The sequence below is a fragment of the Cololabis saira genome, chromosome 10 (assembly GCF_033807715.1).
Source record: "Cololabis saira isolate AMF1-May2022 chromosome 10, fColSai1.1, whole genome shotgun sequence".
Classification (NCBI taxonomy): Eukaryota; Metazoa; Chordata; class Actinopteri; order Beloniformes; family Belonidae; genus Cololabis; species Cololabis saira.
This window is the reverse complement of record NC_084596.1, coordinates 33141048-33167964: the sequence shown is the minus strand read 5'-3', so window position 1 is coordinate 33167964 and position 26917 is coordinate 33141048. Positions and strand designations below refer to the sequence as shown.

At 44.1% G+C, this 26917-nt stretch overlaps 1 protein-coding gene across 1 annotated transcript in view; it reads right to left on the bottom strand.

Annotated features, from left to right (window-relative positions):
* The window catches only part of wls (Wnt ligand secretion mediator), a 39080-nt gene extending 17429 nt beyond the window's left edge, over window positions 1-21651 (bottom strand). The window contains exons 1-4 of the mRNA XM_061732631.1: window positions 21366-21651; window positions 15611-15883; window positions 3637-3761; window positions 1060-1221 (exon numbers count right to left, since the gene is read on the bottom strand). Coding sequence (XP_061588615.1) covers window positions 1060-1221; window positions 3637-3761; window positions 15611-15883; window positions 21366-21471 — 666 coding nt within the window. The 5' untranslated portion in view covers window positions 21472-21651. The remainder of the gene's footprint in view (window positions 1-1059; window positions 1222-3636; window positions 3762-15610; window positions 15884-21365) is intronic.
* Between the last annotated feature and the right edge of the window lie 5266 nt (window positions 21652-26917).

Genomic DNA, 26917 nt, shown 5'->3' with positions numbered 1-26917 from the left:
CTGCACAATTCTGTTGATGACACAGGTACTTTTATCACGGTGTGCTGAAGCAGGGTAGCATCTAAGACATGCAGGACAGTGGCAGTCGAGGACCAGGGTTGCCTAGCCCTGGTCTAGACTTATGGCGCTCGAGACCGGTCTCTGTCTCGAAACCACTTTTTTGTGGTCCTGGTCTTGTCTCGGTCTCGCCACGTCTCGGACTCGGATCATTGAGATGCTGTTGCACACCAAGGTGACAGAATCTGGTGATCATCAGTTCTTCCTCTTGTTAATGTACAGTTATGCAAACTATTTGTATTTTGCATTTGATTTAATGTTTTGGTGCATCTGCATGTATGTCTGTATTTAATAACAGTATTGTGTTTATAATGGCCTTGTTTGAATAAATATATGGCATCATTGGGTTTTGGATAACATTTGCATATTGTTATGATTTAAGCATTAGGTCTATTTCAGTGATGTTGATATATGGTGTAATTTGGCTACTATAATGGTAAATAATGCAAGTTCAAGTCGATAAGTGTGTATCTTTGATATAAAAAAAATAAATAAAATTGCGTTTCATCTACAAATTAAGTCCAATTTAAATCAATAAAATGTACTATTCATCAGACTTTCCTGAGGTGGAGGGGGGTGTTGGAGGCTGGTTATTCTGTTAGAGGACTTAGGGACTAGTTAGTCGTATCAATCCTTAAAAGCACTGGAGTCAATCCTCAAATAGTGTAGAAATAGCGGTAGTGCAGTCGCCACACATATCTGATCTCAGCTGATCGATGAAAACGTTTATAGTGAGTTCAACATGAGTAAGTTCAAGACATACACTTCTCTGTGTTATTGTGCTGCAGTTGAATAAAACCTCATATGGAAACTAAGCAGCTACACCAGGATGGTGCTGATGTTCTACAACTCACGCAAGATGATAAAATAACTAGGTTAATTTTTGGTCTCAGTCTTGAGCTGAACTAGTCTTGGTCTTGATACTCTCTGGTCTTGGTAGTGTCTTGGTCTCGGTTTAGGCAGCCTTGACCACAAGTCTACTATAATCACATATAAACTCACAACAAGCCGGATGTCTTTGATTTCTCCAATCCCCACGTTGATTTTCTTGCGCTCGTTGACGGGCAGGCGGATGTTGAGAAGATAGTACTTGTGGGAGACGCTCCCCAGTTCCATGAATGGCAGCAGGTCACACTCATAGAAGCGGCCCTCGTTCTCGGTTGTCTAGACAATAAAAAAAAAAGTTCACACAGTGAGGGGTTAAAATACATTGCTCCACAATAATGTACTAGCGAGGGCTGCAGGAAAACCCACAATGATTAGGATGTTAATGTTTAAGTGTGGCCTTCGTCAGCATATACTGGCATGTGACCACTCAACCGAAGCGGCGTACAGTCAGTACATGTGGGCATCCACCTGCAAGGAATGAGGGCTGCTGCACCTCCTGCACCGACATTAGCACGCTGTGCAAACCTACAACACTGGCATCCTTGTCGGCCTAAAAATGCAGCTCATTGTGCCAATGACTGCACAAGATTATCTTCCCTTTCAGCTTTAAAGATAAAAACAAAAGGAAAATTGATGGATGGATTATGATGAAAGAGTACTTTGAAAGGCACATGATGATCACATTAAGACAGGAATGTTTTTGGCGTTCCTGAGAAAAAAGTATTGGCTCCTTTTTGCCAAATTTAAAAGGTAATAGTGTCTAAAAAAAAGTGTGTTTGCATGTACACAGCGGTGAAATACACATTCATGTTATCAAAGCAGATGATAGACACGTTTCCAGTAGCAGGAGGTCAGGATGAACCCGCCAGACAGGAACCTCTAACGGGGCCGACCGTCTCCTCGGCCCTTCAGCTGGCATGTCTCCATTACACTCTAGCGCCACACAAGAACCTTTGACTGAACAAATAACACACCTGACCACAAGGTGGCGGTAATGCACATTTCTTTGCTTTTCGCACACACCCAGCAGTATAAAAGAGGAATGCAGCAAAAGAAAAAAGAGAAGAAACACAAACTAGGGTTGATGGTTGCGTTTTTGTTGTGTTTTACTTTTAAAAAACATGCACTGGTGGTCGTAGCAATTCAGATTAAAAGAAAACCGCCTGCCTGACTTCTACATTGGTGTGATATGCCAACAAGACGTGAAACAATTCCTTGGTCCATCTATTGTTTTTCTTGTAATCTCCAAATTCAAATGTACTCGTAGAAAAATGAGTGCTGAGCATAATTTAGACATCTTGATTAGCAGTGACCTCCCCCCCTGTTGGCCAACCTGAGTACCTCTCCTACTACAGGAACGGGGTTTTTTTTGCCCCATAAAAGGCTCCTGAGGGCCACTTTTGCAGGGCCATTCATGGTAACCGAGACATCTAGCAATGATCCGGCCCCGAAAAATCTACCTAGAACCCCGGCTAGTGAAAACGCATCTATTATGGATAATTAAGTAGCAATTAAGTAGCATCCCTCTTAACATTACAGCACCAAGGGGTGATGAGCTGATGTGTCAACATGCATGTGTATTATTGAAAAAATGGCCACTAGAGAGCAAACAAAAAAAAAAAAAAACTGAACACATTTTAGAAATACAGTTAGAGTAACATTATACTTTTGCTGACAGTATAGATTCTCTGACAGATCAGATTCTCATACCAGCCCATGCCTAATCTTCATGTGACTCAAACAGCATGTCGGCTGGTCATAACCTCTCAGCCCCATCAGGGACTTGCATGCAAGTCAAGTGTTTTCTAATGGAGATCAGAATAATCTTTCACAGATGTGCAAACCATTTCCCTGTCCAAATGTGGAGATTTGTCTCTCTATGACAGGCAAGGCAAGTTTATTTGTATGGTGCATTTCAACAACAGGGCAATTCAAAGTGCTTTACAGAATGAAAACATGAAAAGTAAAGAGAAGAAGAAAAATTTTTAGTTACAGTGCAGTGGCATCATAAAAAGGAAAGTTAGGCTTAAACCAGTTTCTCCACAGAGATTTGTTCTTAGCAGAGTATCAATGATATCAATGAAACTTTAGAGTGGAAGTTATCTAGAAGTTCAGTTACTAAGTTACAGCACAGAGTGGAGGTGAAGGTGTAGACGTGGTTAAAGGTTTCTGTTGAGCTGTCCTTAAAAAAGTATTTTTTATTACTTCTCTTTGGCTACATGAGTGGATGGAAGTGGTGCTTTCAAAGAAAAGAGAAGTGGTCACACAGGAAAACAGTCACAAAGACCTTGGAAATACCAAGACCCCTTATTGATGATCAAATCCAAAGTATGTCCCAATTTGTGCGTTTCACATGTTGAGTCAAACAAAACTTTTTACCACATCACGAAGTTAGGAGGCATTGACTCCATCAAAAGCAGGCGTCTTACTATTTTTTTTAATCCAACCATCTTTCTAAACAATAAGATTATGCGCTGTAATTAAATCATTAATTAAAATGTTTTCCCATGATCTGATGTTTAACAGAGACAATTCAAGTGACTTAGCAGCTGGTATAATCTTTGGGAAAAGCTGTGATTGACAACGAATAAGTGTCCATTTTATGGTCTGTTTTTCATTTGTCTGTGTATGCAAGGTTCTGGTTCTCCTTTATAGGCAAGTTACTGTGAAATCACAGCGTATTTTCTGTACCTTAGCAGTGGTAAAGTTGCAGTTAAGCTTCCTCTGTTCATAGGAATGAGCCATCTCGGTCCACTCGCTGACCGTATCGTCCCTGTAGGCCAGGGAGACATCGATGGTGACCACAGCCCCTTTCTCTGCAGGGAAAAAAATAAATAAATAACTGTCACAATAACATAACATTTCAGGTGTTCAGAGTTTGTTTTTTTTGTCATTCAAGTTTTTATTTATATTTTTTAGATGTAAACATAAACAGACAGTATTTTTTCAACATAAAATAGCCCATAACAAATGCTCATGTTTGAAACAACCAACCAGACATTCAATTACGTTCATATCAGTGCCGTCATCACCCTGTCGTAACACCATTACATATGAGAAAACGGTCCCACGACCTCTTGAAATTATCAACATCATCGATGATTCTGGCCAACATGCGTTCGTATGATACAACCTCTAACATTACTTCGATCCATTTCTTGATCTCCGGGGAAGCTGAGCTTTTCCACACTCTGAGAATTATTCGAGCAGCTGTAACAGCCCCTAACTTTATCACTACCAGGTGACATTTTGGTATGTTAGGCAGCTCTGTTTGGTCTCCCAGTAGGCACACTCTTGGTGATACTGGTATTATTGACCCTATCCACTTCCCTATGTGTTCAGCTACTTTTTCCCAGAATGGTTTAATGTGTTTACACTCCCAAATAGCATGTAGGTATGTTCCGGTCTCTTCTTGACATTTCCAACATAAATTATTAGCCAACTACCCCATTCTGTAGAGTTTAGATGGGGTGAAATAATACCTATGTATTAATTTGTACTGGGTAAATTTCCCTCTGGCTTCCTTTATATGTTTTCCTGAATTTGCTAATATTCTCAGCCAGGTTTCATCATTCAGTTCACACCCTATGTCTTTCTGCCAGATACATCTCAGACTTTGACATATATTTCCCTTTAACCCATTAAAGATTCTGAAACACAGCTGCCCTGTGAGTTGTGTCAGGTAGTTCCAAAAATGTCACCACCGGATTCTTGTCTTGTGGGAATTGACCCTTAGTTATACTGTCTCTGACTTGTAAAAACTTCCAAAAATTTCCTTTATCTTCCAAGTTGTATTTTTGCTTAAGTTCGGAAAAAGAGATAAACACTCTACCAGAGTACAAGTCACCCACATTACATATTCCTTTCATCAGCCATTGATTCCAGTGAACAGTCTTTTTCCCAACACGTATTGCAGTGTTGTGCCATATAGATGCATGCATATGATTGTCTACATTCACATTCTATGCACTTCTCTCCAAACAGTTCTAGAATGTGCTAGCACCGGGTTTGAGAAGTTGTCTGACTCCTGTCCATCAGAAGTTGAGGTGTTCAGAGTTTTAAAGTGAAAGGATGTGTGACAAATCCCTTTATTCACACAACTGAAGTGTAATTCATTCAACTTTCAATGACAACAAAATTCATCAGGCATAATAATAATAATGAACAACTCTTGAATTATACATTCAGGTGTACCTTGACTGTATATCTACCATGCCCCCACCTGTCTGTTATCATCCTAGTGATGACACAGAATTAGGTCTTGTTGACGGACAGCCATGGCCTTTTCATTAGAAGTCCAGCAAAGCCCAGCACACACTCTTCACATTATAACCAGAAACTATCATTTACCCTCCTTTCAGGGTCTCGGATGCCAATTTTACAATAGTCTGGTGTTTAAAACAATAAGATGATGGTCTAGATCCCATACACTGTTGTCTGCCATGAGAATCATTATCTGAGGTAAAATAATTTAAGCAAATTACCTTAGCATGAATGTGGCACAACATTAATAGAATAATCAAATCGGCATGTATATGTTCAATTATTCAGGGAGCTCTCCTCAGTGGCCCAGATTTATGCAGTTTCCTTCTTGGTATGAAGCTCAATAATACCTTGAGCTGGCCTTTAACATCCCTGCACATTGAGTCTAACAAAAAGATCCAAAGCCAGGCCAATAAAGCTGCATCTTTAGATCACATTACAAAGCCAAGTGTCCTCTCCTTCAGCTCTGCAGAGTGCCTCTTGTGCCATTATGAAGCAAGCAGGAATGAAGAGAAAGAAACCCAGTGGCCTGTGCTGTAAGAAAGGGGGAGGAAGAAGAAAAACGAAACAGAGAGCGAGCAGGAGGAAGGAGGAACTAGATGAGAACTGGCAGCAGACTGTCTGTGTAATAGCCTTCCCTCTGCCATTGGCTGAGCCCAACGCCCTCAAATGTCAGCTCACTTCATGCAAACATTCCTGTCCAGTCCAGTCCAGGAGTCATTGCCATGGAAACTAAGCCTTCTCAGCAGCTGTGTTATTGCTGGACACTGGCCAAGGGGTCCTTATGCTGAGGTAGAGTGGGGCAGGTGGGTGGAGGGGTTAATAAGGGTAGCGCTCCTCTCTGGGATGAACGTTGTTGGACTGGATAGTCAATAGAGAGATGCCTTTGTGCTCGTTTGGCAGAGCTGCAACACAGAATCTGCATAACTTAAGCTCCAAGAATCCTGGTTAGGTCTTAAACTGACAACCTGATGCAACTTAGTAAAGGCACACCTGACTTTACAAATATCATTAAAACAAACTTCTGGAAGCTGACCCGCTTAAATCTGTTTTTGTTTAGCAATTATAAAAATGTCTGAAGATTTGGCTTAGTTTTACAGGATAGAATAAAAAGCTAATCTACGAGATAAAAAGTTTTGAGTGTTTTGCACAAGGCTAATGAACAAAAAGAATAAGTAATAAGCTTTGATTTGTTTGTATTAGGAAGGTAACCATTTGTGGGCTCGGGGCAGCCAGAAAAACGACATTTCCACCAAGTTAAGTGCAACTATAAACAGGCACTGAGCAACGTCAACATGTTATCACAACAATGTCTCAGAGCAGGGTGTCTGCGCTGCACGGTCCTGCAGCTTACGTGAACAACTATATTCTCTCCCAGACTGGGAAAAGCTGACCTACATGTATCTACATAAACAATTTAAAATGTTTAAAGTTTAATACAATTTTTATTAATTAAAAACTAAATTAAAATGAATTTAAATAAATCAATTCGAATACAAATCTTTACATAAAAAAATTGTATTAATCAAAAACTAAATTAAAATTCATTCTAATTAATTCAAATACAAATGTTATTACATAAAAAAATGTAATTAAAGTTCATTTTAATTCAAATTAATTAATTAATTAAAAATGTCATTTAATAAGGACTATAAACAAAAGTGAAACTCAATTTGCAATTAAGGTTGTGAGGGGATGCTTCGATTGAATAGTGTTTTACTTTTTACAAGTGCAACTCTCCTAGCTCTCCCTCCGTAACTGTCTTACAAAACTTTTCTTCAAAACAATGAAAAAAAAAAGATTGGACAAAGAAGATGGACAAAACCATCTTTAGTCTGACAAATTACTGCGACCGCTGTTTCGAACATAATCGACAGAAAATGAAGGCAGCAGATGATCATTAAAAAGCACCTGTGTAATGTAATAATGGATAATAATCCAATAGTGTTACAGCACAACAACGTCGTATCAATGACCCCAAAAACAGCTGGAAACTACATTTTCCCACCCGGGTTCATGTACATTCAACTATTCTTCACGTATCTCAAAGAGACAAAAATAAAGTCTTCAACATCTGGCAAAAGCTTTGTCTGTAGTCTCGGCTGAATCACTGAGTCATTTGTCAGACAGCCAGCAAGTAAACAACTCAGGGCTCCTAACAAATCTCCGCACAGGCCAAGAATGTCAGCAAATAAATGATGTTGGTGACGAGGTTGGCATTCTGCAACGGTTTAGATAAGCCAGAACTCCAACTTCATGAATGTTTTCTCTATGCATCACTATCGGATACCTCTTACCTCTCTAAACAACTGATCAACAAAAGCTGTCAATGTGGACTTACATCCATAATAAATCATGCAAATGTTCAGGTTTACATAGCTAAAAACGTTTTAAACCAATACATAAAAGATGTAATTAAGGGGGGGGCGCTGTTGGCAGGGAAGCATGTGAGACGTGTGTTGCTACAGCTCCGCCGGAATGTGACTTAAAACTTATTATTTTTGCACTATTTTATGTTCGGGAGTGATATTACGCTTTGATAGTACTTTTTCTCCCTTTGGGTGTACTTTTTGTCCGAAGAACGAACTGCAATGTCAACAACAAGACAACAACAACAAGACCGACGCCAGCGTGCGCCAGCCAAGACGTCAGATCCCGCTGTGGGAAGTGCAGAGGCCGAGCCGAGGCCCGATGCTAACGAGGCCTTGCTGCAGAGCATCAAAGTGATGATGGACGACCTACGTTCTGACATTCTCTCCAGATTTGATGCAATTGTGGCTGATACAGTTAAGAGGGAGATGACCGGGGCGCTGAAGCCGATGGAGATTAAAATGGAAGCTCAGGGCCGATCTATTGTGGAGCTGGAACGCTCGGCGAGTGACCAGGCTACCGAAGTTACTGAGCTACATGCTACGGTTAGCACGTTGTCCGGCCTGGTCAAATCCCTCTCAGACAAGTGTGAAGATTTGGAATCTCGCCAGAGGTTAAATAATATAAGACTGGTCGGCTTACCCGAGGGCGTGGAGGGTCCGCGACCCACTGAATCCGTGGCGAAGCTGCTGAAGGACCTGCTTTCCCTGGACGAACCGCCAGTCTTGGACCGGTGTCATCGTAGCCTGCGAGCCCGACCCAGGGAAGGGGAACCTCCGCGTCCTCTCATCATGCGAGTGAACCTGTTTCAGGTCCGTAACCTGATACTACGCCGAGCCGGGGAATGCTCCCCTCTCAACTACCAGGGTAAGAGGCTGTCTATCTTCGCTGACTTCACCCAGGCCGTGGCAAAGAGGAGGACCGCGTTTGCAGCCGTGAAGAGGGAGCTACACTCTTGCCCTGGCGTGAAATTTGGATTAATGTTCCCTGCGGTTTTGCGCATCACACCAGCAGACGGCCAAACACGTAGGTTTGAAGATCCGGTTCGGGCGATGGACTTTGTTGTGAAGAACCTTAAAAAAGTGGTTGTTCCGGATGAGGTAGCTTAGCTTCAGCTAAGCTAAGCTAAGCTAACTGGCTGGGCTGGCTGGTGGCTGAGCCGTCTCGTTTGTTTTGGACTACAACTCCCGCGTGCCCCGGGTGCCGGGACCGCGCGGCTGGACTGCGTTTTCATTGGCGGTAAGAACTACATTTACCGAGTGCCTTGGCCACCGCGGCCGGAAGATCTATACTGACTACGTTTCCCATGCATATCGGGTGCTGCAGCCTGGACGGCTGAGCCTTGTTTATCACTGACTGTGAGTTATCTTTGATGCCAGGTTGCCAGGTTGTGTGGAGTTCCGCTTTAATGCTTTATTTTGTCCCTCTCCCTCATTCTCTGCAGTTTTTGCACACTTATTTTTCAGTGCAATGAGGTTTGTTGTTGTTCTTTTCTTCTTTTAATATATATTCCACAGATTTTGTAGGGGGGGGGGGGGTTGATTTTGGGTTACAACTTGAAGGTTGGTTTAGATTTTTTTCTCAAGATAATCTTTGTTTTTGTTGTTTTATATTTAGGCAATGATACTTGATAATGACTGAGAATACGTAATTTATTTAAATACTTTTTTTATGAGAGGATTATTATTTATTTTTACACATACATTTTATGGGGTATACAGTCATGCCGTTTACTTTAGCATATTTGCTCACATCTTGTTTCGTCATTTTTTACCTTTTTATTTTTATTTGTGAGGAGGATAACACATATTATTGACAGCAGCCTTGCACTGCTCATCTTAGGTTGTTTATATTTATATATGTGTATGTGTGTATATATGTGTATGTATATATATATATGTGTATGTGTATATATACATATATATGTGTACCCGAAGTTTATTGAGGGATGCACCTAACATTTTTGATTCCTTTTTTGTTTTTTTTTCCCCCTCTTTTTTTCTCTCACATCTGATAAGGTTTCTCCTTTTATTGTATGCAGTAGGTTGATGGTGCAGTTTTTCTATATTTGTTTTTCACCCTATTTTATACCCATGGGTACTCCTTTTTCCCCATTGGCCTTTAGTAGTTTGTTTTTCTACCTGGATTTTTGCTTGTTTCTAACAGCCGGGTAATTGTACTAATGTGCATTATTGGGATCCTTTTTAATTTTTAATTTGTGGTCACATTCACCTGGGAGGTTTTTTTTTGCCCTAGTAGCTTTGTAGGTGTGCTACTATGTGGTGTGATAGGGGTTTTGTATTACTAGGGGTGGGTTGCGCGCATCTCCTGCGGGGGGTTGCTTCTGCTTTTGTGTTGGTGGGATGGGGTGAGGTTTGTGTATTTCGTTTTTTGTTTTTTGCCTGTTGTTTTTTTTGTTTTCATCAGTCTAATACTGGTCTTGTGATCTGCTGTGGGACGGCGCCCGCCTTGGTGCATATAATGGTATCTGAATATATTTATGGCCCAAGCTAATTTGACGAATAGGTTGGGTGGGGGTGAAATTCAGTTCACTAGTTTCAATTGTAAAGGACTTAACAACCCTATAAAACGCAGTAAAGTGTTGCATCATGTTCAACAGCTGGGAGCACATATCATTTTTTTACAAGAAACCCACCTAAAAGCCTCTGATCATTTGAAACTTAAAAAGAGTTGGGTGGGGCAGATCTATCACTCTTCTTTTGCGGGGAAATCAAGAGGTACAGCTATTCTGATTCATAAGTCAGTCCCTTTTCAGCTCTCGAACGTTACCTCTGACCCTAATGGTAGATTTATTATCATCACCGGACAGATTCATGGTACTCGTGTTGCCCTGGCGAATGTGTATGCTCCGAACTGGGATGACGATGCCTTCTTTAGACGCCTTTTTAGCACACTCCCAGATATATCCTCACACCATCTGATACTGGGAGGAGACTTTAACTGCTGGCTTTGTCCTCATCTAGACCGCTCATCTACTAAGGTCTGTGCCCCCTCGAAATCCTCTAAGGTAATACAATCCTTTATGTCTGAGTTTGCTGTAACTGACGCCTGGCGTTTTTTTAACCCGTCTAAAAGAGAGTACTCATTTTTCTCTCCGGTCCATCATACCTTTACCCGTATTGATCTCTTCTTGGTAGATAATAAACTACTCTCTAGTGTGTCTGCTTGTAGATATGATACCATTGTCATATCGGATCATGCTCCCATATCAATGAAGGTTTCCTTTAGGAACTTTACAATTATGAGAGCACCATGGCGTCTTAATACTCGTCTGCTTACTAACGAGGGCTTTGTTGATTTTGTCTCTAAACAAATAGATTATTTTTTAAGTTTCAACAAGACCCCAGATGTGTCGGCCGCATTGCTGTGGGAGAGCCTTAAGGCATACATTAGAGGGGAGATAATTTCTTATTCACGATTTGAGGATAAGTGTAGGAAAAATAAACTGGCTAACTTATCTCAACGTATTGCCCAAATTGATGCCACATACGCTGACTCCCCGTCTTCAGAACTTTATAAAGAGCGTCTTACTCTTCAATCAGAATATAACGTTCTCACAACGAATCATGCCACAGAACTGTTACTTCAGACAAGATCCAACTTTTTTGAACAAGGCGATAAGGCAGGTAAATTATTGGCACATCAACTACGGCAAAGGTCTACTTCCAACCTCATTCCACAGATTCGGTCGGACTCCGGTATTACAACTATTCCCTGTGAGATTAATAATACCTTCAAACAGTTCTATTCCAAACTGTACTCCTCAGACCAGGTCTCTGACTCGGCCTTCGACACTTTCTTCGATGATCTAGACATTCCCTCCATTGAGCAACCTGTAATTGAGGAGTTGGAGAAACCAATCACCTTGGAAGAACTTAGGGCGGCTGCTTCAAACTTGCAAAGCGGGAAATGTCCGGGACCAGATGGTTTTCCATCCGACTTTTATAAGAAGTTTTTTCATAAACTAGGTCCAATACTCCTGGACATGTTCAATGAAGCATTCGGATCGGGGTGTCTCCCGCAGACTCTTACTCAGGCCTCCATTTCCCTTCTTCTTAAGAAAGGGAAGGATCCCCTTGACTGTACATCCTATCGCCCAATTAGCTTATTAAATGTGGACTTTAAGTTATTGTCAAAGTTGCTGGCTTCACGCCTGGAGTCTCGCTTGCCGTCTATTATTTCTCCAGAACAAACAGGGTTCATTTGTGGGAGGCAATCATTCTCCAATCTTAGACAGTTGTTCGGTGCCATCTATAACTCCTCCCCCTTCCCTTCCACCCATGAGGCCTTAATATCATTGGATGCTGAGAAGGCCTTTGATAGGGTGGAGTGGAACTATTTGTTCTACACCCTGGGGCGGTTTGGTTTTGGAGAAAATTTTATCTCATGGATTAAGCTGCTCTATTCATCCCCGCTGGCCTCCGTTAGGACCAATAATGATCAATCAGACTATTTTCGTCTATACCGCTCTACCAGACAGGGCTGTCCTTTGAGTCCACTGTTGTTCGCATTAGCCATAGAGCCACTGTCTGTGGCACTCAGAACAAATCCACGTATTACTGGCATTTCTAGGCATGGGGTCGAGTTGAAAGTCTCTCTCTATGCAGATGATCTGCTCTTGTACGTTTCCAATTTACCTGTCTCAGTTCCGGCCGCTCTGGATACCCTTGACTCGTTTGGTCGGATATCTGGTTACAAACTTAACTTAAGCAAAAGCGAAATTTTTCCTGTTAATGAAGCAGCTAGGAAGTATCCCCTGCGTAATCTACCCTTTAAGGTTGCTATGGAGGGTTTTACATACCTTGGAGTTTATGTTGCACGTGAATATGAGGATTTAAACAAAACTAACTTTGCCCCCTTAATGAAAAAACTTAAAGAGGACTTTGAACGTTGGTCTATACTCAATCTTTCTCTAGCTGCTCGCATCAATACTGTTAAGATGAATATTCTTCCTCGGTTTACATATTTATTTCAATGTATCCCCCTCTTTCTTCCTCAGACTTTCTTTAGGAAACTAGACAGCATGATCACCGACTTTATATGGAATAAAAAAGTACCTAGGATACGCAAGCAGTGCTTACAGAGACCCAAGTCTCTTGGAGGGATGGCAATGCCTAACTTTAGGTTTTACTACTGGTCTGCCAATATCAGGATTCTGAAATACTGGCTGCTATATGAAACTTTTGACCCTCCACCAACGTGGTTGGCTATGGAGGCGAGTTCCACACGGCCGGTGACGTTGGCTGCTTTAGCACACTCCCCCATTAAGTCATCTACCGCCCCATACACTACAAACATTACGGTCAAGACCTCCCTTAGAATTTGGATCCAATTTAGACGCCATTTTGGTTTACAATGTTTTTCTATTCATGCGCCATTGGCATCGAACCACGTTTTTCATCCCTCTCTAATAGATAGTGCCTTCTCAACTTGGTCAAAACATGGTATTCATTCCTTCAATGATCTATATGTCGATAATGTTTGTGCTTCATTTCAACTGCTTTCAGATAAATACACAATTCCCAAACAACATTTTTTTAGATATCTACAGGTGCGTAGTTTTTTACAGAAAACTTTTCCCACTTTCCCTAATTCCCCAAATGAGTCTGCTATAGATACCTTTCTACGTCCATTGCCTACCTTTAAGGGGGCAATTTCGGTTATATATAATCAGATCTGTGGTCTACGTCCTGAATCGCTTCAAGCTATGAAAACCCGTTGGGAGGGGGATATAGGTGAAGAATTGGATGGAGAGGTTTGGAACGAGATTCTGCGTCGGGTACACAAATCCTCTATATGTGCGAGACATGCTCTCATCCAATGCAAACTTTTACATCGCATCTATTACACCAAAGAAAGGTTGTCTAAAATATACGATACTGTATCGCCTGACTGTTATAGATGCCGACAAACTCCAGCAGACCTCATGCATACCTTTTGGCTTTGCCCCTCATTAAACAACTTTTGGACAGAGATTTTCCGCTCCCTATCAAAGATAGTGGGGCAGAGAGTGGAACCTACTCCTCTAGGAGCCTTGTTTGGGGTTTTCCCCTCATTGCCCTCTCTTTCCAAATCGGAGAGGGATGTTTTGGCTTTTGTTACGTTATTGGCTAGGAGGTTGATAGTGATAAATTGGAAGAGTCGCTCCCCCCCCTCCTACACCCACTGGATAAGGGATATTTTGTATAATCTTAAACTGGAGAAGATCAGATTCTCCCTTAATGGCTCTGTGGACAAATTTCGGAGGGCCTGGGGTCCATTCTTCACCTTTGTACGAAGTCTGGATCCTACTCTAGTGGCGGACAGTTGAGGTCCGGTGGAATAGTGGCTTTATAAACTTGTACTAGGGGTGGGGCGCTGCGGCGCGGGTCACGGTAAATCTTATATGTAATACTTCTGGACTGATGTTTTATGTTTGTTTGATGTTTGCTTTTTTATTTGTTGTTACTATTATTTTTTTAATTTGGCTTGCAGTATGTCCTATATGTTATGTTTTTGTTTTGGTCTCTGATGATGTTTTTTTTTTTTTGTATTGTTTTTTTTATTTTTGGGGTGAAAAAGAAAAACACAGTCTTTTCTTTTATAAGGTTTCTATTTACTGGGTTGTACTGGAAGTTTGCATGTAACTACAAAACTACCTCTGCTTTGTATACTTCTGTGAAAATCCAATAAACAAATGTTTAAAAAAAAAAAAAAGATGTAATTAAGCAAAAACTTCTCCCCCAGGCACCACTGATGACTCAGACACTTGTTTAGACTTCGTCATGTTTTCTAATCTCTTCTTTCAGGGTCCCAACCACCCTGCCAAAGTACCGAAGCCTGTCTGACGGGGAAAAACTGATCTGTCCTCCCCTTCCTGCCTTTCAAGCAGGCAATTTACCACATAAGAGTATTTAACAAAAAAAAAAAAAAAAAAAATCAGGTAAGGATGTCTAAATGGAAAACAACGAGAGTCTTATGTTACCAGCTCATGACGTCAAAGGCAACCAACACATCTTTAAACATTTCTCAATTGTGTCTTACAAGCTCATTTACAACCCCCCCCAAAAGGTTGTTTAGAACAAACATGCAGGAGATCCATCATTAGCCCCTTTTACGTTGGCGAATACCCCATGTTTAATGCGCATATCTAGAGTGTCGTGTGCCCTTTTTACATTGACTAACGCAGGATGGCGTGTCATAGGAGGGGTTTGTTGATCACGTGACCCGAGTACAACCCACCAAGGAAGTTTTTATTTATTATTATTTTATGAAATAAGGAAACGGCTGCTGAAAGTAGCAACAGCAGCAGGACGTCACAGGTAGGATCTATATTACTAAGATGAGTAACTGCTCAGAGCCTCGGAGCCACGAACCGGCGTATGTCCAGAACCACAAAAGGATGGTCCTTGTTTGAACAACTGGACACAAAAATGACAAACCGAGGGTTTGCAAAAAGAAAAACCTGGTTACGTTATGTTTCTGGGATAACGCTTCCCGAATCGCCATCCCTCCCCTCACCTTCAGGTCCTAGGTCACAAGTAACACACCTTGTGTTTACATTGCCAACGCGCATCAACACGCGTTCATCATCCAGCGATATTAGTGGGATCCATTCTAAAAACACCTAGTGTCTGCTCCCTTTCAGTGTAGCAAATTCTGTTGACTGAAAAAGACACATTCCTGTGACTTTCAAGCATTTAATGGGAGCGACTCATAGGAATCCTAGAGATAGCCGAGCAGGAAGGTAATATTCAATATATAAAAAAGGAACAGTATTTCTGCCAAAGTTGTAACAACTTTGCACTTGAATTCATGATATCAGCGATTACATTTGACTACGGCTGTGAATATTTCATAAGTTTAGTCACAATGAGACATGCTAATGGTTCTACCAAGATTGTGAAAGTAAAATACCAAAGTGACAAAATATTGACATGGATCTCTCTCGGGGGGGGAAACAAACGGTCCATGCAAAACAAATCCTCAATCCCAGGAGGTGAGGATATGCCTTGAGGATTTAAGTTCTCACCTATTTGGTTGTACATCTTGAATGCGATGTCAAACTGCAGGATGACCAGCATGAACTGGAACCAGGGGCTCATCTCCTTGTTGGGCAGCGGGATGTGGACGGCAAACACAATGTTGTTGGCCTCGATCCTCTTGGCCATGGCCTCGTCGAAGGACTTGATCTTGTCACACTGGTTAGGACCCCAGGGCATGAACCACTTGGTTTCTTGCCTGTATTTGGTCGTGTCCACACACTTGGTGGCCACGTAGTCGATAGGATGGGTGGGGCCGGGAGCTGGAGGGACAAAAACACATAAATGTTAGGGAAAGTATGCCTGAAATACTGCTGCGAACAGTGGTGAGGGCTTGGAAAAAAACAACAACAAAAAAAAAAAAACTTAAAAGTTGAAGCAACAGAAATTAGTTGTTTTTTTCCTTTTTCAATGTTCAAAATCCGCTTAAAAGGTATACTAGATTACTGTACTTTTAGGAAGTGTTGTCAAGCTCAAGGGGTCTTCCGTCTCCACCACTGAACTCCCACCCAAGTCATCTGTTTGCAACTATGCATCACTTAACAGCACCATGAAACGCACCAATGATGGTGAAACTGGACCATAAAACTCTAGACTAAGGAAACATCCACACTGCCGGTCTTAGACTTCAATTCTGATTTTTTTTTTGTTGCTAAGATCCAACTCTTTTGTGGTTGTTCATGTGAGGACTTCACAAATAAGTCTGATGTAAGACACATTTGAACAGGCTTCTGCTTTGAAGTTTGCACAGAAAGACAAAGTTATGTCATACGCAGTAGGTCAGGCAAATAAAAGCTGCAGGTGCGAGGAACCTGGAGGATTTCTTTTTGAAGTTTTTGAGCTGTGAATGCCGACAAATTCATAGATTAGATTACATGAAGAAGCCTGAGAAAAAGGAGAGCAACATTTTTTATAATGGCCATCCGTGGATTGAACATCTGCAGAGGCGTGAGTATTTGAGGAACTGGAGCCAGGAGTGGTGTAACGTGACATGACTGGGTTCTCTGAGGCAGATTTCATCCAAGAAAAGTCCCACCAGTGCACAACTGTGACATTAATCCCATAACGGTGATGTCAACAATGGATTAGATACAACCTGAGATCCCATTGGAAAACATCAAGAACTTGTCCGACTTAGGAGCCACAGGCATAAATAAAAAGTTTTTGTCAATGGAATAGTCCACCTTAATAGGCTACCTGTCAGTCACGCAAGTGCATGATGACACAATGATGTGAGTTTTCAGCAAGGAAAAGGGTAAACAAAAGAAAATGGGATACCAAAAATAGCATAGTATCATGTTTAGCAAAAACATGGTCTACGTCATGATGCTGTCTTTAGCAAAAAAGCGGCACACAAAAGAGAAGGAGCCAGGATGATGTTCAAGCAAAAATTACAACATTAAGTTAAGTTTGTTACTGCAACTGAGGAAAAGGCCAGCGTCCCGCAAGAGGATAGCTCGCAGCTACCTCCATAAGTGAAACGGCACTGACCCGACGGGGGGGCCAGGAGACTTCCCCTGCAGGGTGGGTGTGGCCAGTCACAACTTAAGCCTACATGGCGACCATAGCAGTTATCTATAGTGGCTGTGCATGCGTGTGCATGCACACGCATGCGTGTGCATGCGTGTTGTTGCGTGTGCATGCGGTTGTTTAGGGCAGGGTTGGGGGCACAAAAAAATATTTGCACCGGGGCCTGCCACCATGATGTTACGCCACTGTTAGGAGCACCTATCAAAAATGGGCCAGGTCTAATGTGGAGGGAAGAAAAAAATAAATAAATGAAAATCGGATGATTGCGAAAGCAAGAATTCGGGTTGCTTTTGCCTGCAGTGTGAACACAGCCTGAGAGCCAAAGGAGTAACGACAGAAGAGAAAACAAGAGTGACCAAGCAAGTGACTGAATGTGTGCAAATCTCAGACCATAAAGAACAATGGATGAGGCATCAGTCAAGTGACCCATTAGTTTTGTACGAAGCGGCTTTGAAGTCAGTCTCCCTCTCTCTCAGCAATGTTGCTTGGGAAGCCAAGCAACAGAAGACGCCAACCATATCTCAATCAAAGTTAGCTGTGGCTACCAGGCAGCTCCTTCAGCGGATCCCCACCGAAACAGAGGAGAGCGTTTAAAATATCCTGTTTCACATAATTCTTCAGCAAAATAAAACATTATTGCTACATGTAGCTGACACTGAGTTAGCTTAAGGCAGATAGCCTCGGTAACCTTGGTCGCATCACAATTTGGTCGCATCACAATTAGGAAAAAGAAAGAAAAAAAAATACTGTCATGTAAATGCAGAAAACTGGCTTTATCTGTGAAAGTTAAAGATCTGACGTGACAGGAGGATAATCTGAGGACGGGAGCAGCCTAGAGACACTGAACACTGTTCATGTTTTGAGTTCAGTGAATGCATTTCATGGTGGTCAATTACAAACAAGGCAAACACTGACGCAAGTCTCTTTGGAAGTAAAGCTTTTGGCACTTCCATATCGTCACCGGCCACCCCGTGTGAGCTTGCTGCCCTTCAGTTTATTAAGATTTTGAACCAACATAGATCATTTAATATAAACATAGCTGACATTTTCAGTTTCTGCTGCATGGAGCAAAAAGGTTTAATTAATTTGTCTTGATAGCAGCAGTGCCAACTGCGTCACCCTTATGTACAACAAGTTTCCAGAGTATACACCAAACCTGAAACCTAACACTTGGGAGGGAAAAGAGAAAATTAAGGCTGAAACAAACTATAAGTTATGTGTTCACAACATTAACATGTGAAAATCAAGTTCCCGCCTTGTAGCAAAACATGTCTATGACTGGAGGCAAAGGCAGTAAGTTTACAGCAGCAGATCAGACAGGGTGTGTTTATGACATAATGATGGGAAACTACTGGGATGCGTCCTGGAGCTGCAGTCAGTCTGCTGCACATCAACATCACCACTTGGGACAAACCCTTGGAAATAGGACAGCTGCTTCATACTAATGATTACTGAACACTTTATTCTGGAAAAAAGGTTAGTCTTGATTAAAGTTGGAGTCAACAGCAGATAAGATGTTTTGCACTAATCTGAAATATTAAATTGCTTCGTGGTTCCTCGGCTTAAGCCACCAATTACCAATCCAGGCCTACATTCACTGTCGGCTATTAACGTGTTCAGTAATATGCTGGTTTACTATGTTAAATCAATGGAGCACTGATCCTGATGAAGCTGCACCACCGACTCTTAACATCAGCATCACCAAATTATTTAATTATGGATCAGCTTAACTATTTAATTTATCTGAGAAAGTCTTCAAAAAAGAAAAATTTAAAGTACGAGGTGGACATTTGTGTTCTTTACTTTAAGTGTAATCATCTTGCGTGAGGTGCCATCCTTCAACGGACCACTTCTTCAGGGGACAAGGAGGAACAGATTCCCTAAAGTCATTTGTTTGCATTTGTTGTGCACCTGAATGCATCTTTAGTGATCAGACCTGATCTCCTCCTCCAACGTGCATGTAAATATGGACACAATTTCCAATAACAACAATAAAATTGTTTTTAAAAAAGGTCCAGAGGCTCCAGGAATATATCATAAATAACAAAAAAGAGCCACCAGGAAGAGTCTTCTGGTGATTTGTTCACAAAATGAAATGAGTAATAGCCTAAGCTGATGACCCAAGATGACCTCCTTCACATGAGTCCTGAGTGATCCACCCTGGTATGTGTTCACATTAGGTGGCTTCCTCTACACAAGTGTATTCGAGTGTTATCAGAGTACTCCTTTTAACATTTATGGATATTTAGTTCTTTGACCAAATGTGTGTATTGGATGGAAGTGTCAAAAGTAAAAAGCATGAATCAGAGTAGCACCTGTGGACAGTCATCTGCTATCTGAAGATCTAGATCTCGATTGTTCAGTCTTTGCAGAGAAGGAAAAAAAATAAAAACAGCAGATGCTAAAGTTTACACAACCACGATTAAAAAGCTCTGAATAAAAGCCCCCAGAGGGGAGGCAGTTCAGTATGTTACGGGGTTTGGTTTAGATAACTGACAACAGAATTAAACTGAGCTGTCTGAACCCCGTGGGTCCAGCGGCTCCTCCAGTCTCCACCTCAGTGTGTCCAGAATAAAGGCCGTCCCCTCAGACCCCTGACCCCACGCTGTGCTCCCGGGTTTGTGGGGAAACATGGAGAGAGAAAACCACCCTCTCCTCTCAATTACCCCTGCAGCCCCCGGCCACTGAGCAAACACAAAGGAATCTGGCTTCATTAAAACCATCTCAGCGAGGAAGGAGCCAAACAGGCTAATTTATCGGCGATGTCGCCTGGGAGAGGGACTGCAGGGACAAAGGTTTCGACCGGTGGAGGTTTCCAGACCGGGCTCCAAACTACACACAGGCTTTCAGGGGGAGCTCAAGCTCTGTGTGCAGGAGAAAGAGAGAGAAAAAGAGAGGATTTGAGGAAACTTGACAGCAACTCCCATTCAGACCCCAAGGCAAAAATGCAACTTTGACAACTCCCCAGTTATGTTGTACTTCATGTCCCTTTCTTTCCTTTCTCTTCCTTTCCCATCTCCACAATCTGTTTACCCTACAACTGGCATAGAACCTTAAATTCCACAACCGAATAATACATATGATCTGGTTTTGCATTGCTGCAGCCCATTCCATATTCACTCTCCCCTCCCATCCTCCTTCTCTTTCCCCCATTATAGCACTTTAACTTTAAACCCTCAGCACTTTAATCGTAACCAGCACTTTAACTTACTCTGGCACTTTACCGCCTAAACTTTTAACTGCTAAATGCGAAATGTGTGTAATGTATTGTAATATATGTAAATGTCTGTAAGATCGTGTTAGTATGAAGATTGATGCGTCAGGTTGTTCTCCTGTTCCTTCCATCTTAAATAGAAGCAAAATAACAAGAACAGAAACTTTTTGCACGCTTTATTTGTATTTGTTCTAACTTGTTGTTTAACTTGTCTTTCTTTTATATTTTTAGCCGGGGGACTGCCAATGGAAACTAGCTCTGTAGCTAAAATTGGGGGCATTTGCATTTTTAATTCTAAATGTATATGAATGTACACTGTCCCTTCCCAAATAAACTGAATTGAACTATGTGTGCATGTGTGTGTTTGTTTTGTGCCCCACTGCCGGTCTCAAAGCACATGGAACCAGGGAGGAAGGAACAAGAATAATCAGCCTGCAAGGAGATAGGGATTAGTGGGGAAAGGCGGGCACAGGGGGGGGTGAGAGGAAGGTAGAGATGCTGCCTGGGGCCCCGCGGCAGACAGACATATATGGCAGGAGGAAGAGGAGGAAGAGGAGGTGTGAGGAGACGAGGAGGGAACAACACAAGTTTGGATCAAAGAAGCCGAAAACAAGGCTGGGTTTCATTTTCATTAAAATCAGTACACGACTCCACAAAACAACCAGCTCCTGTGGCGTTTTACCCAGAGAAAAGCCGCGTGTGCGGGCGGACGGCGAGCACCTTGATACGGGTTGAGCTGCAGCAGCCTCGGGAACTAAAGGCTGATTTATGGTTCCGCGTTAAACCGACGCAGCGCCTACGCCGTAGGCTCTGCGTCGGTTTAACGCGGAACCATAAATCAGCCTTTAGCGTCTCCTCTCTGCCCCAAAACGGCTGGATGACCAACAACCCGGCGGAAAGTTGGGGTTTTTTCCTTTTGTTTTCGCCGTTTACAAACATGATAGTCGATAGTCAGCCTCCCCGGGTGAATGTTAGTAAAAGTGCGAGGAGGGGAAACTTACCAATTAAGCCGCCGACCATGAAGGAAAACGCCTGGAACAAAAGCAGAATAACTCCCACTATCACCAACTTTTTGGTGCTCATGTTCTCAATGATAGCCCCTGCCATCTTGAAGTAAAAGGTTGCGGTGGGAAAAATAGATAAAAATATATATATATATGAAACCCGAGCAGAAAAAAAACGGACAATGTGGTTAAAAATGGGTAATAGAAAAAGGTTGCATCAACGGCATGTAAGAAGGCAAAGTGGGCCCCTCCGCCGCTCTGCTGCTCCTGCCTTCAACTTCACTGAGGAGAGAGATAGAGGGAGGGAGAGAAAGAGGGAGGGAGGGAGAAAAAAGCCAGGCATCACATGACCGAGCGGAGCCCAGCTTCAGCCCGAGCAGGCAAGGCAAGTTTATTTATATAGCACAATTCAACACCAGGTAATTCAAAGGGCTTTACATCAACATTAAAAGCGGAAAGACACAATTAAAACATAAATAACAAATAAAATGATTAGAAAAGAGGTAAAATAATAGAAAGCACAAGTTGTTAAAAAGTTGTTCCATTTTTATTTATTATAAATATCTCATAGTATTGTTTTTGTCCATCGCTCCTGTAGTTTCTTGTGCTGGCCCCCCTTTTTTCTCTTTTGTGCATGTTTGCAGGCCGGAGCCTCGGGAGCTGCGTTCTGGCCTGCGGTCCCGGCCCCCCCCGCCCCCATCCCCGGTCATCCTGTTGCTGCTTCCACCTGCCTACGTGGATGTCTGCTGTGTGCTGCTGACGCCCCCCCCCCTCTGGTCATCCCGTTGCTGCTTCCACCTGCCTGCTGTGTGCTGCTGACGTCCCCAACTCCCCCAGTCTGGCCTTCGGCAGGAGGGTCCCCCCTTATGAGCCTGCTCAAGGTTTCTTCCCTCCTAAAGGGGAGTTTTTCCTTGCCAATGTTTGGCGTAAGGCTTTTCTCCCACTATGGGAGTTTTTACCTGCCATTGTTTATGTAATAATTGCTCGGGGGTTTATGTTTATGTTTATGTTTATGTTCATGTTCTGGATCTCTGGAAAGCGTCTAGAGACAACATCTGTTGTATTAGACGCTATATAAATAAAATTGAATTGAATTGAATTGAATTGAATTGAATTGAATTGAATTGAAAAAAAGTAAGGGCAGTAGAGTACAGCAGGGACACATCTCATTCTCCCCTCCTTGAACCGCCACCTTATTGTGGTGGAGGGGTTTGTGTTGCCCGAGTGATCCTAGGAGCTATGTTGTCGGGGGCATTACGCCCCTGGTAGGGTCTCCCATGCCAAACAGGTCCTAGGTGACGGGCCAGACTAAGAGTGGTTCACAAGCTTATCATGAGAAGGAAGAGAACAAGGACCGTTACGTCGCCCGGATCGGCGTCACCGGGGCCCCACCCTGGAGCCAGGCCTGGGCTTGGGGCTCGAAGTCGAGCGCCTGGTGGCCGGGTCTTTGCCCAAGGGACCCGAAACGGCGATGTGGGCCCAACTTCCTGTAGGCCCACCACCCGCAGGAAGGACCATGACAGCCCGGTGAGATGTAGTCTGGGTAGCAGTCGTGGCGGGGTGCCTCGACGACCCAATCCCTGGACCAAAACCCTCTCAGTGGGGGCATGGAATGTCACCTCGCTGGGGGGGAAGGAGCCGGAGCTTGTGCGTGAGGTTGAGAGATACCGGCTAGAGATAGTCGGGCTCACCTCCACACATAGCTTGGGCTCTGGAACCAGCTCCTTGAAAGGGGGTGGATCCTCCACTACTCTGGAGTTGCCCAGGGTGAGAGGCGGCGAGCTGGTGTGGGCTTGTTTATAGCCCCTCAGCTCAGTCGCCAGGTGTTGGAGTTTACCCCGGTGACCGAGAGGGTCTCTCACTGTTGTTTGTGCCTACGGGCGGAACAGCAGTGCAGAGTACCCGGGCTTCTTGGGGTCCCTGGGAGGAGTACTTGATAGTGCTCCAACTGGGGACTCCATTGTTCTACTGGGGGAATTCAACGCTCACGTAATGACAGCAATACCTGGAGAGGCGTGATTGGGAGGAACGGCCTCCCCGATCTGAACCCGAGCGGTGCTTTGTTGTTGGACTTCTGTGCCAGTCACAGTTTGTCCATAACAAACACCATGTTCAGGCATAAGGGTGTCCATCAGTGCACGTGGCACCAGGACACCCTAAGCCAGAGGTCAATGATCGACTTTGTTGTCATTTCATCTGACCTTCGGCCGCATGTCTTGGACACTCGGGTGAAGAGAGGGGCTGAGCTGTCAACTGATCACCACCTGGTGGTGAGTTGGATGCGCTGGTGGAGGAGGATGTTGGACAGACTGGGCAGACCCAAACGGATTGTGAGGGTCTGTTGGGAACGTCTGGCTGAGCTCTCTGTCAGGGACGTCTTCAACTCCCACATCCGAGAGAACTTCTCTCAGATCCCAGGGGAGGCGGGGGACATTGAGTCCGAGTGGACCATGTTCTCTGCCTCCATTGTCAACGTGGCGGCTCAAAGTTGTGGACGTGCCGGCAATCCTAGAACCCGGTGGTGGACACCAGAAGTAAAGGATGCCGTCAGACTGAAGAAGGAGTCCTACCGGGCTATGTTGGCCTGTGCAACTCCTGACGCAGTAGATAGGTACCGGCAGGCCAAGCAAGCCGCAGCTCGGGCAGTCCTGGAGGCAAAAACTCGGGTCTGGGAGGAGTTCGGTGAGGCCATGGAAGAAGACTTTCGGCCTTGAGGAAATTCTGGCGGACCGTTCGGCGCCTCAGAAGGGGGAAGCAGTACTCTGCCGGCACCATTTACGGTGCGGGTGGGGAGGTGTTGACCTCGACTGGGGACATCGTCGGACGGTGGAAGGAATACTTCGAGGATCTCCTCAATCCGGCTGACATGCCTTCCACTGAGGAAGTAGAGAGTGTGGACTCGGGGATGTGCTCATCCATCACCCAAGCCGATGTCACTGAGGTGGTTCGTAAGCTCCTCAGTGGCAGGGCACCGGGGGTGGATGAGATGCGCCCTGAGTACCTCAAGTCTCTGGATGTCGTAGGGCTGTCTTGGTTGATATGCCTCTGTAACAATGCATGGTGGAAGGGGACAGTACCGCTCGAGTGGCAAACCGGCCACTCGGGAAAGTCTATGCCAGGGTACTGGAGAGGAGAATAAGGCTGATAGTTGAACCTCGGATTCAGGAGGAACAAGGCATTTTTCGTCCCTGTCGTGGAACACTGGACCAGCTCTACACCCTCCGCAGGGTGCTTGAGGGTTCATGGGAATTTGCCCAACACGTCTACATGTGCTTTGTGGATCTGGAGAAGGCATTTGACCGTGTCCCTTGTGCCATTCTGTGGGGGGCGCTCAGTGAATATGGAGTCAGGGGCCCTCTGCTAAGGGCTGTCCGGTCTCTGTATGATCGGCGCAGGAGTTTGGTTCGCATTGCCGGCAGTAAGTCAGACTTGTTCCCGGTGCATGTTGGACTCCGGCAAGGCTGCCCTTTGTCACCGGTCCTGTTCATAATCTTTATGGACAGGATTTCTAGGCGTAGCCAGGGGCTGGAGGGGATCCGGTTTGGGAACCATAGGATTTCATCTCTGCTTTTTGCAGATGATGTTGTCCTGTTGGCGTCATCGGACCGGGACCTTCAGCATGTGCGGGGGCGGTTTGAGGCCGAGTGCGACGCAGCAGGGATGAGAATCAGCACCTCCAAAACCGACGCCATGGTTCTCCACCGGGAAAGGGTGGCGTGCCTTCTCCGGGTGGGTGGAGAAGTCCTGCCTCAGGTGGAGGAGTTCAAGTATCTCGGGGTCTTGTTCACGAGTGAGGGAACTATGGAGCGTGAGATTGACAGACGGATCAGTGCAGTGTCCGCAGTTATGCGGTTGGTGTACCGGACTGTCGTGGTGAAGAAGGAGCTGAGTCGAAAGGCGAAGCTCTCGATTTACCGGTCAATCTACGGACCTACCCTCACACATGGTCATGAACTTTGGGTAGTGACCGAAAGGACAAGATCGCGGATACAAGCAGCCGAGATGAGTTTCCTCCGCAGGGTGGCTGGACGCTCCCTTAGAGATAGGGTGAGGAGTTCGGTCACCCGGGAGGAGCTCGGAGTCGAGCCGCTGCTCCTTCACATTGAGAGGAGTCAGCTGAGGTGGCTTGGGCATCTGTACCGGATCCTCCTGGACGCCTCCCTAGGGAGGGGGTCCAGGCATGTCCCACCGGGAGGAGACCCCGGGGAAGACCTAGGACATGCTGGAGAGACTCTGTCTCTCGGCTGGCCTGGGAACACCTCGGACTCCCCCCGGAAGAGCTGGAGGAAGTGTCTGGGGTGAGGGAAGTCTGGGCATCCCTGCTGAGGCTGCTGCCCCCACGACCAGGTTCCGGATAAGCGCTGGGAAAATGGATGGATGGATGGATGGACATCTCATTCTTAATGGCAAGAATTACATTTCTATACAGTCAAAACGTACAAAGACCGGGTCACAAACAGTATTACAAAGTAATCTGTGCCGATTCCTGCGGTGAATCAAATTTTGACAATTCTACATCACAATGCCTGCATTCAGGACTTATCCATAACTTTGCGCGGTTTTCAAAAAGTATTTAATTTAAGAGTACGCTTAAATAAAAAATAAAATGAAATAAAATGATGAGAAAAGAGGTAAAATAATAAAAAGCACAAGTTGTTAAAAAATAAGGGCAGTAGAGTCCAGCAGGTAAGTATTTAATTTAGGAGTACGCTTGAGTAAACAGTAATGTTTTTAGGCCTGATTTTAAAAAGCTGACAGTTGCAGCAGACCTCAGGTCTACAGGAAGTTTGTTCCACCGGTGAGGAGCAGAATAACTGAACGCTGCCTCACCTTGCTTGGTTCTGGTTCTGGAACCACAACAAACCAGATCCAGATGAACCTCAGGGGTCTGGGAGCTTCATAGGAACTAACAGATCCAGCATGTATTTGGGTCCAAGACCATTCAGTGCTTTGTAGACCAGCAGAAACATTTTAAACTCTATCCTTTGACTCACTGGAAGCCAGTGGAGCGATTTCATGACCGGTGTGATACGGCGACACCAGCCCAGGGAGGACGCGTGGAGCCCCGCCGGGTCCCGCTGGGTCCCTGCGCCCCTGGATTCCTCTCATCGCGCCCCTGCTGAAAGGGAACAGCCGGGTTTATTTACAGCCGGGTTTCAGGAATTCTGTCCCGCATACTGCTCAGTACACATTCACAGATTGTTCTCCATGAACTATTCTTACTCCACCTCACGGATGGCTACAGCGATGATCACCATCAGCCTCCACCCAAAACAAACACTTCCCCTTTGATCCGGTGTTGTTTATTAATCCCAGTGTTCCCATATCTGCCTGATTAGGCTGTAAAGACTTCCTTAGATCCGTTTGTACTGTAGGCTATGCCTTCCCTGAAGCAGAAGAGGAAAATATCAGCTTCCATCTGCTCTAAAGTTTGCATACATATTCAGACAAGAGCTAATTATATGTTATTGTCACTACAGGATATCACTTTATTGTCAGTTGAGGCTTTAATTCTTGCATCCCTAGGTAGCTCATATAAGAGAAGGACA